Source organism: Chelon labrosus (assembly GCF_963514085.1).
Source record: "Chelon labrosus genome assembly, chromosome: 12".
Lineage (NCBI taxonomy): Eukaryota > Metazoa > Chordata > Actinopteri > Mugiliformes > Mugilidae > Chelon > Chelon labrosus.
The window spans coordinates 9644942-9660216 of NC_140345.1; the positions used below are offsets into that span (position 1 = coordinate 9644942).

The 15275-nt window shown below is 41.2% G+C and overlaps 3 protein-coding genes across 7 annotated transcripts; 1 reads left to right on the plus strand and 2 right to left on the minus strand.

Annotated features, from left to right (window-relative positions):
- Window positions 1-584: 584 nt before the first annotated feature.
- cnot3a (CCR4-NOT transcription complex, subunit 3a) lies at window positions 585-8009 on the minus strand. 4 transcript variants are annotated; one of them, XM_084557167.1, is made up of 18 exons: window positions 7877-8009; window positions 7189-7259; window positions 6944-7011; window positions 6773-6847; window positions 6604-6693; window positions 6341-6469; window positions 6051-6146; window positions 5707-5926; window positions 5484-5617; window positions 5208-5264; window positions 3983-4910; window positions 3789-3894; window positions 3544-3685; window positions 2745-2844; window positions 1740-1938; window positions 1121-1253; window positions 919-1044; window positions 585-814 (listed from the first exon to the last, which is right to left on the minus strand). In XM_084557167.1, the coding sequence occupies exons 2-18, from the start codon at window positions 7211-7213 to the stop codon at window positions 716-718; spliced, it is 2727 nt and encodes a 908-aa protein (XP_084413293.1). In that variant the 5' UTR covers window positions 7214-7259; window positions 7877-8009; the 3' UTR covers window positions 585-715. The 4 variants fall into 4 exon arrangements, with proteins under 4 accessions (XP_084413293.1, XP_084413292.1, XP_084413294.1 ...); XM_084557166.1 differs by having other exon boundaries at window positions 2736-2844; XM_084557168.1 differs by lacking the exon at window positions 5208-5264 and having other exon boundaries at window positions 2736-2844.
- Window positions 8010-8582: 573 nt separating this feature from the next.
- tfpt (TCF3 (E2A) fusion partner) lies at window positions 8583-11607 on the minus strand. 2 transcript variants are annotated; one of them, XM_084557359.1, is made up of 7 exons: window positions 11397-11607; window positions 11125-11226; window positions 10433-10555; window positions 10102-10172; window positions 9943-10012; window positions 9214-9412; window positions 8583-9119 (listed from the first exon to the last, which is right to left on the minus strand). In XM_084557359.1, the coding sequence occupies exons 2-6, from the start codon at window positions 11224-11226 to the stop codon at window positions 9233-9235; spliced, it is 546 nt and encodes a 181-aa protein (XP_084413485.1). In that variant the 5' UTR covers window positions 11397-11607; the 3' UTR covers window positions 8583-9119; window positions 9214-9232. The 2 variants fall into 2 exon arrangements, with proteins under 2 accessions (XP_084413485.1, XP_084413484.1); XM_084557358.1 differs by having other exon boundaries at window positions 9254-9412; window positions 11397-11604.
- A 15-nt stretch (window positions 11608-11622) lies between these two features.
- Window positions 11623-12856, plus strand: ndufa3 (NADH:ubiquinone oxidoreductase subunit A3; the record flags this gene model as incomplete). The annotated part of the gene is made up of 4 exons (XM_084557360.1): window positions 11623-11665; window positions 11889-11963; window positions 12466-12543; window positions 12659-12856. 4 exons carry the CDS (start codon window positions 11623-11625, stop codon window positions 12748-12750), a joined length of 288 nt encoding a protein of 95 aa, XP_084413486.1. The 3' UTR covers window positions 12751-12856.
- Window positions 12857-15275: the final 2419 nt, after the last annotated feature.

A 15275-nucleotide genomic window follows, 5' to 3' on the forward strand; every position in this document is an offset into this window, starting at 1 on the left:
AGACCAGTTCAATTGCATAGCAATTTAATCCATGTCCAATAAGGACTCTTTCCCTGTCACAGGGAGAGGCCCTGTGGTCACTCTCAATCAGCGTTTTAATCGACCAAGACAATATCAATAAAACTATTGATAACCGCTCACTATCTTCAATAGTGACCATATTCAACAGGCATCGTAGGGTCTTAAAAGAAGCCATTCCTACACACCATGACTAAATGTCCGCTGTACGTCCCCATTCTAAACCACCAAATTACAGTAAATACAAGATGGGCAGTTTACTTAACAATCAAATCCAAGGTTTGTTTTGTATCAAGTCGAAGGCTTTCAGGCTCATGTTGGGTAGGTGGTACAGAGAATCATGTTGAAACGGAAAAAGAAAACAAAACATGAGAAACATGCACGGGGTAGGCTTTCCTAATGCCACATACTGAGTGTGCACACAGACAGGCACAAACGCAGATCTCCGACGGGAACCCTCCCCGCTCGTGCAGCGCAATGCCTTTGATCAGACCCATGGGGCATTTTTGCCAAAAGCAGAGCACTACATGAGGAGCAAGGGCTTCACGCTGAGATGCAGCCTATACAGACACCAGTCTCCGTTTCAGGAGAGGGTTTCTACTACACATCACAATCTCTATCCACAGTTTGGAGTTCAGTCTCGGAATGTCAACAGCAGCATGTTTTGTCTCTCTGTCCTTTTGCGTCCCTCTGTCCGTCACTGCAGGTCTCTGTCTTCGAGGTACCTGTACTCGAAGGTGAACCCCTCCTTTTTCCTCTGGCCCCATTTCTCATAGTCAAAGTAAATGTAAGTGCCCTGGAGGGACGGCAGAGTGAAAAGAACCATTAACAAACCAGAACCACAAGTATAGAAGTCCTCAGGTTCAGTGTGAATGGAAAGGGAGTGAGATGAAGTCGCACCTGTTCAAACTCATCAGTGATAGTCTTGGGCTCCTCGTGCCTCTGGAACCACATCATGTACTTGGTGTGAAACCTCCACGACTGTTTCTTCAGAGCCTTGGCAGACAGATACTGAGCCTTGGTGCCCTGAGACAGAGAGAAGACTCCCTTAATACGTACAGAAGACAGAAAGACACACTAAGTGGTCAGGGTGTGTGATTACCTCCAGGTAGTAGAAGATGAAAAATAGAGTTTCTGTGGACAGTCTCTGATAAAACTCTATGGAGTCTGAGTGGTGCGGTGGTATCTGATGGTGGAACGGCAAGGTGGGACACGGATTCCTCATCAAGTATTGCCTTCAAATTAGGAAAAAGACAAATAAATCAACAACAGAAGTAAGTGATCCAAGTAATGCAACGAGAACAACCAGAATCTAACCCGACCTCCCCAGCTTGACAGTGGCACTCGAATCCCACGGGTCCCTGCTCAAGATGCAAATCTGAAAATGGGTCCTGTTTAATGTATGTATTGTATTTATGGCAGCAGGCTGCACCATACCATCCAAATATTGCCCCCAGTGCAATGGTGTGGCTAACTGACGATTCTGGACAATAATAAGCTATAAACTGTATCAGGCTTTTGCTACAAAGGAATTTATGAATGAATCAGTTTACTGTTGGTTTGACAGGTTTCTTTTTTTGTGGTCAGATTACGTAATTCAAGCTCTTCTAAATATTTCATTCAGTGTCAAATAATCAAGTAAATCTTGTGTAATTGCTGTGAAAGTAATCTGATTTGTTGAGTCATCTAAAGCAGAGGCTGACTGAGAGAAATGTTCTCACCTGATCCTCTCGGAGTCAGAGGGGTGTGGCATGTGTGTCCACGCAGACTCTTGCATCGCCTGCTGGTAGAGCTGGTCTTTGGGGAGAGGGGTCGGGCCCAGTGGACAGACCCCGAGCGAGGGGGGTATGCTGACCTCCGACACGGACGGCTGAGTGGTGGCGGGTGTGCCAGGCGCCGCAGATGAACCAGAGAAGATATCTACAAGACAAAGAGGCTAGAATCAGTTGGGCCTTCTGAGGGTCTCTGGCAACAGGATGTTAGTTGGGACGTTTGGGTCCTATGGGTTGAGGGGAGGGGTCTCTGTGGATCATCCCACAGACACTTGATCAGTTTGGGATCTAGTGAATTTGAAGCCAGGTCAACACCTTGTGCAGTTTTTCATGTTTTTTTTTTTTTTAGTTGTTCCTAAACCATTTTCATGTATGTGCCTGTGTCAGGCTGCATCCTGCTGGGGATGTCTGCTGCCATCAAGGAGTGTCATTGCTATGGGGTGGGGGTGTCTGGTCTGGTCTAGGTGGGTGGTACACGTCTAAAAAACATCCACATGAATGCCAGGTCTAAAAGTTTCCCAGCAGAACATTGAATTGTCACAAGATGCTCAATGTTATTTACTTCTCCCGTCAGTGGTTTTAATGTTATGGCTGTTATGGATTGGTGTATAAGGAGGACTATGTTGGCTAATAAGTGTTTAAACTTATCAATCACCCCTCGTATTTCCCTTGTGGCTTATCCACACTGGAGTTGCATGCTTAGAGTAATTGCAACTCCAGTTCTATTTCAGGTAAGCAACTGAACAATCCCAAACACAGAACAGAGCAATCTAATGTGTGAAACAAACTGGATTTGGGTCTTTAATGTGCTTTCGAATGTGAGTGCATCCTAAATATAATGAAAATGTATGTCACCTCCTCCTTAGTAAAACAGCATTAGAGACTGAAGGCTGTATAAAATTGTGAGCTGATCATTTATCAGAAAGTCAACATGGAATATCTGACCGTTCCGACCTCTGTCCGTTAGATGCAGGCTGGGAATCTCTCCATCCAGGCCTGATCCCAGCGCTGCTCTCTCAGCCATTGCCTTCAGAGAACTGAGCGGCTCAGGAGCCTGAGGAGGGAACAAGGTAGATTTGAAGTGAAAATACAGTAAATTGGGAAGAGGGAGAAAAACCTACATTTCAGGGAATTTAAGATATTTTAAGAAATTACTACTTTAACACATAAATATCTAAAAAAATAACATAAAAACCAAAAACTATTCCCCCTCATTTGAGTTCTAAAAGAGCAGAACCTCTTAAAAAGTATGGCATCTACAGCCAAGCAACAGTTATTGATTAGCTGTAGTCCAAAAAGACAAAATACAGAAACTCATCTGATTTTAAATATTTTATGACTACATAAGTGTGAGTTAGCAGACTGCTCTGGGCTTTACATACTACCCGCGACAGTCCTCTTTGTGTTTGTAGTTAGCACGACATGTCCTTTATTCTGGCCAAAAATAACTGCATGACATGATTTCTATTTTAATGCTATGTTGTTTAAGTGTAGGCTTCTGAGTTTGGTACAAACCTGGCTCAGAGCAGAGATTTGTTGAGCAGAGAAAAGTGCATGCCAGCACAGTCAGTACGTTCAAATCGTCTAAATCGAAGAATGACGTAAAGTAAGGCTATAATGTTTGATAATCACGATGGTCAGTGATGAGACGTCCTCCTTCTAATAGCAAATAACTTAGTACTGTATAAGTAGGGTACAAAACTTGCTACACTTTACTCTAACCTACTGTTTTAACCTAACTGGCGTGACTCACCTTGAGGCCGTCAGAGGCCTGTGTGTAGGAATGGGGCCCGTTGAGAAGACTCCCTCCACCGGGTGTGCTGTCTGAGAACGAGGGGGACGGAGAGCTGGGAGGCAGGGTGATGGAGGTGATTAAACTGGGACCATTGTCCATACTGCATCAGGTAGAGTGGGAACAGCAGAGAAATAAAGTTAAGAACGAGCATGAAAATCAAGAAAAAACACGTTAAGTTTAAGGACTCCGATCAAATAACTTACGGCTGACTGGTTGACGAACTGAGAGATGAGGGTTGGCTGCTTTGTGACTGGCTCGGTGTGCTTAGAGCTGATTCTGTGGAGCTCTCTGCTACCACAGCACTGTAACCTGAGGTGAATGAAAAGTTGGAAGAAGAAGAAAACCATTTGTATAGAAAACCACCAGTATATAGTCACACATGGACAAGAAGACCTACTTGTGCTTCCATTTTGCTTCAGTCCACTCGGTGGTCTAGCAGGAGCAGCGTTCACTCCTACTCCTCCAACCACACCAACATTTCCTCCATTGCCTCCCATCATGCCAACTACTCCGGGTGTAGTGCTGACAGAGCTTGGGGGGACCTGAGGGGAACCAGGGGCCACACTCTGCCCAGGAACCAGACCCAAAATACTCCCACTCAGTGAGCTGTGGGCTGGGCTTGAGCCTAGCAAACCAAGCCCTGTCCCTGCCCCGTTGGTGGTGACTCCACTGGAGCCAGAGGTGGGGATGGAAGTGCTGCTCTCCACTGAAATGCTGGACTGCGTGGTGCTGCTCAAACCCAGACCTCCTGATGCTGCTGCCTGAGCGTATGGGGCAGGTGTGGACCCAGAAATGAGCCCTGCCATTGTGTTTAAAGAAGTAGGGTGGCCACCAAGGCCTAAACCTGTCATATGGTTGGCACTGCTGGTCCCCGTCATGCCACCTTTGCTCAATCCGATCCCCAACCCGAGTCCTAAACTGGATGCCGAGGTGGGCCCAGAAGAGGGCTGAGACTGAGAGTTGGGAACTGATAAACTGGGTGTGCTGGGTGTAGGATGAGAAGGGGCAGTGGAGGCTGGGAGAAGAGGGTTGCTGGGTGGACTGGGGGTGTTTGAGGGAACCGAAGGTTTTGTCTGAGGTGGTTGCTGCTGTTGCTGCTGTGATTGGTTTGGCGGCTGAGATTGTTGTTGCTGTTGTGCAGGTTGAGGCTGATGTTGCTGCACCGCACTGCTGAAGCTTCCTATAAGACTGCTGCTTGTGGGAACTGCAGGAATGCCTCCGACAACACTCGCCATGGACACAAGGGAGGAGGATGAGGAGGACCCAGAGGTGGTGGAGGAAGAGAAAGAAGATAGCAAAGATGGTGTGCCATTCTTCACAGGTGACTGTAAATGACAAAGCATCAGAGAAAGGCATCTCAAGCAAAACTGTCCAACGGGCAGTTACAGAAGTATAAAATGTCTGAGGAGCAAAGTTTACTGTGATTTATGGAGCCCCAAATATACAGGAAATGGCACAAACGAAATCATAAGCCTCCAACCATGGTCCCACAGAGAAAACATTTCCGTTTCAGTGCCTGAGTGCCAAAACCCTTCAGCCACCATGACTCTCCAGGACCAAGGGTGAAGAGCACTGCACTAAACTGTTCATCTACAGACACAGCACAGTTAAGAGCCTCTCACCTGACTAATTTCACTGTCTGTCGACCGTCCCCTTTTCTTATCGTCCTCTGAGTTCTCCTATAGGAGGAGATACCTTGATATGACAATCCACTTTTGAAATTGTTGATTCAGCAGTAGCCAATGGATTATAACACAACTGGGGCTTGTAGAAGGATTAACCAAATGCAAACTTAAAAAGAAGGTTATGTGCAAAATTGAGTCAGAAAATACTTTTTCAACCCAGCATCCCTTTAACACCCTGACAGATGTGTTAATAATACAAAGACAGGAACTTACAGCAGTGCAAGTGGCTGGGGATGGAGGGATGGGCGAGGAAGAGGTCGTGGAAGTGGGAGTGCTGCTAGAGTGGAGATACATCTCATCTTCCACGTTGCCCTGACCTGATGGAGAAGTTGCAACTAATGCTGCAGCTATGAAAATAGAAAGGACAGAGACAGAGACAGTGTCAGATCTCATTCTGTCTATCTGAACAAATAAAACCATCATTCACGCTACTCACGGATGTCTTCGAGGTCCAAGTCATCATACAGGAACTCATTCTCCTCAAAGTCTGGGTCTTGGGAGGAATCAATGTAGTATTCAACGTCATCCTTAATCTTTTGGATAGCATCCACTGGCACAGAGTCGTTGTCTAGCATTCGTAAAATTGTTTCCAACATGCGAATGTGGAATCTATGTCTCTCGATCAACCGCTTGAGCTCTTCAATACGATCTTGCTTCTGAAAGAAAGAGGAGGCAAGAATGAGGTTTGCATCGTTTTAGCCAAATTACCAGATTACACTGGGTACACACAGGAAGAACAGTATTTTTCAGAGATTGTAGAAATGAGATGGGAGGACTTACGTCCTTATCACCCTTCTTCTTTCTCGTCTGAACTGAGAGAGATTCCACTTCACTTTCGAACTGATCCACCTGCATATTCAGTGTGTCTATTGTGTTCTGCAGATGAGGAAGAAGACGGAAATAGTGGTAATCAAACCATATTCATAAAACAGATATTTTTTTTTTAAATAGTTCCAGTTTAATTGCAAATTCTACAGGTTTTGTTTTCATTTGTAGGTTTTGCCTTCAGCACAAAAGGCTATTAAAAAAAATCAAGAAAATAAATGTGTAAATAAGAGCAGGGTTATTACTGTTAGCCACTGTCCCGTCTCCTCCTTTTCCCTCTGTGCTGGATCGACTTTCTGAGCGAGACCCAAGCCTTCTTTAGAGTAGGCTTTTGTTTTTGTTTCACGTTCCACCACCTTGAACCTCTCCATTTGCTAAAACAAATGGGGAAAAAAAAAATCACATGAGCCTTGTTTACCTTAAAGTTTTGATGCAATAATTTCCTTCAGCAATTCTTATGTAACCACAAATCCTTTTTTTTTATAAACGATATAATGAGGAGCCATACCGTTTCTATAAGTTTGCGGTTCTCAACTAGCTGCCGTTTGTCTTTGATCTCATTTGAGGCCACCCATGTTTTTATCTGATCTCTCAATCGCTGGGAAGAGAACAGAACTCATTAAAACACACATCCCATCATGAATATGTTGACATGTGTCTTTGTTAACCTGTCGTACCTGTAGCTTTTTAATCTCTTTCTTGAGGTCAGCCTCATATTTTTCCTTCTGATTTGCGTTGGCTGCATTGTGTAGCTAAAGTGTGGACAAACAAAATGAGACATTATACGCAGCATTTTACAGCGTTTGCTCTTACAATAGAGAGAATAAACCAGTGTTACGACTGCTTACCTTTTGCCAGATGTCTTCAAACTGTTCTACACCTTCAGCTACTTTTTTCAAACATCTGTCAATCTCACCTACAGAGACAGAGGATGTGGTTCAACATCACTGATCAAAAATCCAATACGAATTTCTAAAAACATTAACAACATTTATAGCTGAGAGCAGCCTGAGGCTCTGTGAGCATTGCAGGTTTCGACAGCATGACTGATACAGTGCGATATGACTGGAAACACTTTCAACAACATCCTTACCTTGAAGTTTTCTCTTGTCAGCCATGGCTCTGACTACGACAATGTCCACATTCCGTCTCTCACGAAGTTAGCTAAGTAAGGAAACAAAACGTGCATGAAAACACAGTGCAAGCAAAGACAAAATCCCTCCAGAGGGAAACTGACATCAACTGCCATGCAGCCGGCCAGTTAACGTTAGCAGCACTAGTGACACTACCCTTTCAGAATTAAACCCCAATCAACCTTAACTTAGGTGTGAACATGTATCTATCGTTACATTAACGTGAACGTAAATCTTCACCAGTGTTACCATTATGACAGACATGGTTGTCAGCTAAAATTAGCCAGCTAACAAGCTAACGTTGTTGAGCTACCGTTAATACTAGCCAGTTGCTTAGCTCTTCCACCTCGCTCGGTTACCTACTGGCCCGCTTCAAAACAAGTACTACAGAGCATATTAATGGTTTAATTTCATATACATGCATCATTATTCTGGGGTCCAGCACAGCTTTTATATGGTGGTTTTGCGTTGTGAAAGGCACAATATAATAGAATCCGTTCAAACCGTAAACCTGCTAGCTAATATAGCTAACTGTCTGGCTAGCTAATGCATAAAAATGCTAGCTAGCAGCTTAGCTAGCCAAATTTAGGAAAAAGGGAAACTGGGTCAACCCGATAATCTAGATTTATATTTGTGTACGACATTTACCTAGGGTATGGGCTTTCGTTTGTCTTTTTTCAAATACAGCCAAAACTAATTCCAGAAAGTCTTCTTTACTTCCAAATTGTGTTTTCTTTTCGACAAGCTCGCTCACTGTAATGTAGCTGAAGATGGACGGTAGCTAAAATCCCACCTCCGCCTATAGGCCCCGCCCTAAACCCGATCCGTGAGATCTGATTGGACGGAGCACACGCCTGTCACTGCGCGACATCCGCTGGAATGAGGACAACTATTGGCTCGGCAGCGTGAATTGTGATGGACACAAAACCAACGCTGTGTCTGATGTTTCACGTTAGTGTGTTTCATTTTTAAATATTTTTTACAAACACTCAGTTGCCAAAACATGAGGTACACTAGTGAAAGCTAATACATTCTCATGTAACAGTCCTGCACCAAATCTCCCTTCATTACTGTTATAATGTGCAGTTTATCCTGAAACAGCGTAAGAACTGCAGAAATTCAACTTTATGATGATGTATGATTTTGGAGGATGTAGTCGCTGGATTGAATTAAACACAAATGTGTTTCTGCTATTTAGCCTAGCCCACTAGTTTACCTAATGCACAGAGAAGTGAGTGTATATGATACATGGCCATACAGATATGCCCATTTGTTTATTCTTTAGACAGGTTTGGATTTTTCTCATTCAATTCTAAAAACTTTTTGGCGTTCTGAGAAAAAGAAAATTATGGAATGTGGCTCAAGACTTTTTTATTTTATTTCTACCTAAAACTGACATATTATACTGTGTATTAGAACTTTACATGGTTTTTGTGGAAGATGTCCAGGTGAAAAAACAACTTAAACAAATAAAACAAATGAAATAAGTAAATAGCAGCGTGTAGTACTTTAATATTGACTTATATCTGCTTACATTTCTCTACCCTATTACGATTGTATCTGTGCTGCCACATTTTTACCAAACTCACTTGTCCTGGTTAAAGTATAAAACAAAAAATAATATATACAAAACAAAAGTATATATCAAGTGAATCTAATTTCAGCTCACATGACTTCAATCTCCTCTCTCTCTTCATGTGAAACTAAAAATAGCGCAAAGCCTGAATGATGAATGGCAGCATTGTTGATCGAAGAGTTAAAGAAACTGGACACTCCTATCGTCATCATCATTATGATATCCAGGGCGATGCATTGATCAGTGGGACAGAGAGGTTGGGCTGGGCATTTCTCCAAACTGCGTCTCTGCCAACACTGACATATCTGGTTCAGTCTGGAAAAGAAGCAGAAACAGATAATCAATTACTGTCAGAAGTCTGAATGCTTGTTGAAGGCCTAGTCAAAGATCTATGCATCCACACACACACCTTCATGAACAGGACTAGATCAGTTGAGTTCTTCATCTACCTGTTGGTCTTTATCCTTTTCTTGCCGAGGAATTCGGTGCCTCTTCTTTTTTGGTCCAGCTGCATTATGCAACGCTGCAGACGAAGTGGAACCAGACACGCCGTTAGGCCTTTCATCTTCCACTCCAGCAGCAGGATCTAAATGGACTCCAGACTCATCCTGAAACAAGTTCCAGTTGCATTATTTATTTACTTTATTCTGGTAAATTAAATAAAACTAATTTAGTTTCAAAGCGCTCATTCAGTTTCAAGAACAGATCAAACGGGAAGGAGCAGGTAATTTGGTTGCAATGCTTAAAAGTACTCAGCTTAATTAATTGGTGACAAACAAACAGGGTTTTGGTAGCATTATCGCCTTTCAAATTCATATTTTAAATTATACAATTAGTAGGTCTGATCTAGGATCACCAAACAAGTTAAATGCTAATGTAAAACAAGTTCATGTTATATTATAAGGCCTGGATTCAAGTGATGTATAAAGTAGACAATTCTATGTGGATTTCCAAGGTGGACTGTATTATTGTGGTGGGGCAATCAACAGGGGGAAATGTGGAGTGATATCAAAAATATTGTCCCATCCAGCAACAAAGTTTGCCAGCCAAGATTGAACTACATTTTAATCAACTGAACAGATTTTTTGTCTTCTTTTAAATATGTAACATGTATCTTAACCTATCTGCTGCTTCTTACCTCAAGCAGTATAGTGAGCTGCGCATTTCTGTAATCATCCCCATGAGAATCTAACGTCTTCATGAGAAACCTGAGGATGAACAGAACCTCAGGTGAGCCATCAGGTGGGAAACGTCTCAGAAAATATCCAAAAACATTTATTGTAATAAAGGTGTATACCGTCTTTCTTTCTTCAAACGTCGTGTAATTCTCTGTACTTGGTGAAGACGACCCAGGATCTTCTGATTTACCTGAACAGAACATGTGCATTGTGGTTGCAGACGTAGTCATAGTATTAAAACAGCAATCACAAACAATACCTAAAATGTACTACAGTATGTGGATTCAAATATATTTAAAATAGAGATTGGTTTACAAAAAAAAAAAAAACCCAAAACAAAAGTCAGGTGCGTTATTGAATCCAGTTTCACTCTGTTGCACATTTCTCAAAACACACAGACAGGAAGTGTGTGCAAAATGACCCACATACAGTATATGCACGCTCGCGCACCTGTTCAATGTCTTTGCATCTCCTGCTTAGAGCCAGGTATTTTCTTTTATCCAGAGCCTTTCTCTCCTCATCTTCTTGTGCTGTGCTCTCAAGCAGCTCGTTGCCCCCTGGGCCCAGTTCCACCTTAAACACACATTAAACATTGTTCTCTACATGTGTTTTTAAAAGGAAAAGTGGTACTAGTGGAACATTCAGAAAAAAAATGTCTGCTGCTGAATTTATTACAATAAAGCTGAGTTTCTACAAATCTGAATCTGAATCATTATCTACGTTATTTGGCCATATCTGCTCACATATACATAGAATCTGACTCTGGCTACACATTGCTCTCAGTGTACTTAAAGTGTGTATCGATATAATAAGGAAGAAAAGGTACAACAACAAAAAAAGAGCCACAATGTTTGTGTGTTGACCTTCCTACTACAATTATTGTTCATCGCACAAGATGCAGAGTTGTTCATGTTTTAATTTGACATCCATATATCATTTAGATTGTAGCTTCTTTATTTAAAGGTAAAGCTTTTAACATCAATTTAAATAGACTATTTTAGTTGCATTAAATCTGGCAGTATTGACGCATATGCACCATGAGTATTGTCTGAGGACACTGTGGCTTAGGTAGCACTGACTATTAACTAGATGTTGCCACTCACTCAGATAAACACTGTTAGTAGCAGGTTCGTCAACGTTACCTCTCCTGGTCCCAGCTCCACACCCCCAGGCTCCAGCTCTGCCTCCAGGATGTGTCCTCCAAACAGAGGAGGCAGAGCCAAACCAGAGAAATCCTCCATCATCTGGAGAGAAAGGTTCTGCGTTATATTTTTGACATATAAAAAAATTACCGAGTCATTAATAATTTATAAAAGACGAATACTTAATAATAACTCGAAGCTATTATTAAAGTTACAATTTATTTTAATTATTTGTAAAATAATGCTTATTTCTGGTATATTATCGTACTTACATTTCAGAGTAATCGGTCCAAAAACACTCTTTCATAGTCAAACTAAACCACAGACTGTATAAAAGTGTATTATTTGTTAGTTAAGCACATTCGCTAAGATAATAATTGACTGAAATCAAACGTAAGGCCACGGGTGCTGCTCCATTTCCCACTCCTGTTGTTAACCTGATGTTTACGCGCGACGGACGCAGATATTCTACGTCACTCAACCCTTACTACATTTCCCATGAGCCACTTCTCGGTTGGAACTACACCAGACAATATGGCAGGTATGCTTATATTTTGTCACCTTTTATACCTCGAAACAGTTACGTTAGCTTTACTGGGAGCTTCAGCTAGCAGACATAAATACGCTAAATAACCAAAACTGCGCTTATTATGTCCTCAAACGACTTTAAGACATTTATATTTATTTGAAATAAAACGAGAACCATGACCTTGGATATGTTGCTAATGTTAGCTAACATGTCTATGGGGCTTTATTTCCTGCAGGAATCGCCACTTTCCTGAAAAATGCGTGGAATAAGGAGCCCGTAATCTTTGCCTCCTGTACTATCGGATTGGTGGGTAAGTAAGCCTCTTACAGTAAGCAAACGAAAATGTAAAAGAGAGCATAACATAGGGAAACAGACTTGTACATCTGAAACGCTAATGAATACCAGTGTATCAACATTTACCATGAAAGAGAGGATAAAATGTGACATAGCCAATAAGAATCCACTGGCTGCTGAGGTGTTTGTTTTATTCAAACCTCTAAGTATCTTTTTTTCTTGCCCCTTTTATTTCTGTTCTTGGAGCTTCAGTATAAGGGTATACAATAACTTGACTGTTAATTCAGAGGAGTATTTAGGTGTACCATGTCTTGTCTTTGTTTATTAGCTACTGTAACCGGTTAATGTATGTCAACTGATCAATGTAGTCCTCAATTATTTAATGTCCTGCCCCCCCCCCCCAGGGGATGGAAATTTTTTCTAATACAGAAAGTCCCCCCTGCTTCTCACGCCCCCCTGATCTAGTCACATATGCTCTTAGTTATATTATTCTAAGTGGAAAAATGTTGTTTCCTCAGGTTTAGCACTTCCATTCATCAGCCCCTACACAAAGTACACAGCAATGATGAATGCGGCTGTGCCATACACCTACCCAGGTAAGCAGTGATCCTGTTTATTTTATTTTCAGGTTGTGTTTTTCAACGTTGTGGAATGCCGCATGTCTTCAGCATCTGTTTAATCAACCGTATTCTCTCGATTTTCCCGCTGCAGTTCCTGTGCGAGATGATGGAAATATGCCCGATGTTCCTGCACATCCATCCGAGCCAAAAGGACCGAACTTAGAATGGCTTAAAAAGCTATAACTTACCATTTTCACAATCAACGCCTATGTTTCTCCTCTTGTTCATATCTGTCTGCTCAGTTGCGCCGATCGCCAGTGTCTCACAATAAAGATTCTGTTTAATTCTACTTTACAACAATTTGCCTGGATTCATTTAATATGTTTAGATTGGTAACAATACAATAATGTCAGATGTATATTTCAAAAATGTCTTAATTGTTAAGACAATATGTAATATTGTTATTAGAACCTATGGTGTCACAACAAGTATTTTATTGATCTAAAATGAAAAAATAAACTTAAAGCAAAGCTGGTTAACGTTTGTGTCCTAGACATGGTCATACTTTGTGAAGGTGGACATGAAGCTAAAACTTACCTTTTAAAGGGGACAAATTGCATGCTTTAGATTAACTCTCAAACAGCAACAAAGGTGAAAAATATATTTTCTTCTGTCAAAAAACACAACTCTGGGTTAAAATTGCTGTTAGATTTTGTGAGCAGCTAAAGAGAGTTGAAACTAAGCTTCACAGTTCTGATCCTTTAGAGGAGGCTTAGTATGAAAAAACTGGAATCAGATTAACCGTGTTACACCTGCATCAATCTACTTTCATATGCAACAGAGGTGCTGTGCAAAACCCACTAGAATAACACACACAAAAACACGTCTTGAACACAGAATACCATTTAATACATTCACCAGTCAGCCATAATGTTATGACCATTAGTCTAATATTGTGTCCGCTCACTCTTTTGCTGCCAAAACAGCTTTGACCCATGGAGACATGGACTCCACTTGACCTCTGAAGGTGTAATGTGGTATCTGCCACCAAGGCGTCAGCGGCAGATCCTATAAAATCTGCAAGTTGCAACATATAGGGCCTCCATCGATCTGACTTGTTTGTCCAGGACATTCTGCAGAATTTGGAGGCCACTTCAACACCTTGAACTAGCAGTAAAAATGGCATTGATTTCTTCAGCAACCTCAGCTACAGTAGCTCATCTGAAGGGGCCTCATGGGCCAGCCTTCACTCTCCACATGAATCACTGAGCTGTGTCTGCCATAACCATGTTGTCTGTTCTCCACTTTCCTTGCATGGATCACTGAAGACCACAAGTTTTGGAGATGCTCTGACCCAGTCATCTAGCCATCCAAATTTAGCCCTTTTCAAAGTTGCTCAAATATTTCCTCTTGACTATGAAGACAAAATGTTCACTCGCTGTATATTCCACCCACTGACAGTTGCCACAATGATGAGATAATCAGTGATATTCACTTCACCTGTCAGTGGTCATAATGTTAAGACTGAATGGTGTACCACGTAGTTGTAATGTGAAATTACATTTTAAAACACACAGAAGTCTCTTTGAAAGACAAACACACTTGGCAACAATGGGGGAAAAATCCTTCATAGAACTTTTATTTCTCAACATGTCAATATTCAGTGTTCCTCAGCATTATTCTTCACCATAGTATATTAACTTCTGCATTCAACAGGATTTTATATTGATGCAACAGCCTGTCAGTCTGTTTACATGCTGCTTTTTTTGCATAAAATCACATAAACTTATGTCTAGTCTTTAAACAATATTTCACTTAAGCAGAAAGATTTTGCACTTCTGTTCACTGGAGTCATGAAAAAGCGACGGCTGTTATCTGTGTTAATTAGCTACAGTTTAAAGTGTAAACTAGCGACGTTCTGCATATTGGAAACATAAACACATTATGAATCAACAATATTTTTTGCGCATGGTGTTATAAAACATTTCCCCCCTATATACTTTATCACTTCATTTTTAAATTTCATTATTATTTTAATGCATACTTCTGGCAACCATTGATCTTAAGGTTCACTACTGCTGAGTCGTAAACCGGCCACTTAGATTAAATTCTACATGATCAATACTACACAACGTCACAAACACATGTGTGTCTGTGTAGTAAGCAGTAATGGCAAAACAGTGTTTTGTTTTGTCCTCATTGTTTCAGGTATATTACCTGTTTTCCAATATCAGTGACTTTGTCTGTATAACAATAAAGTGAGAGTATTCTACCAAAGTGAAATATCATTTTAAAAAGAAGTTCAATCAATGTCATATAATCATGTTTTCAGCACTATTTACAAGCATGAGTAAGTGTAAGTTCTATCATTTAGCAGTGAGCTATATTAGTGATGCAATACTACACAAAGTAATATAAGGTAAATGTTGTTAGAAACCATTTCTGCAACATTTATAGGCGATACTCTGAAGGTGCTAAAAGATCACAGCAGCTCAAGGCGGTTAGAACAGGAACATAAACCATTTCAGTTTTCACAACATTTCACCTTTACACTTTGCTAGAGGCAACAGAGAGCACAGAGCTAGAGACTGTTACTTTGGATGTCTCTAGTTTACCCTGAACACTTGCTCAGACGTTGCTCAACTTCCTGTTTACTTTCTTTATCACTTTCAAAGATACATTTCCACGGTAAAACTGCCGTCTGTCTTAGCTTTCACATCTCTCTCTAAGATTCTGCTCAGTCTGACTGGTAGACATAAAACTACAAT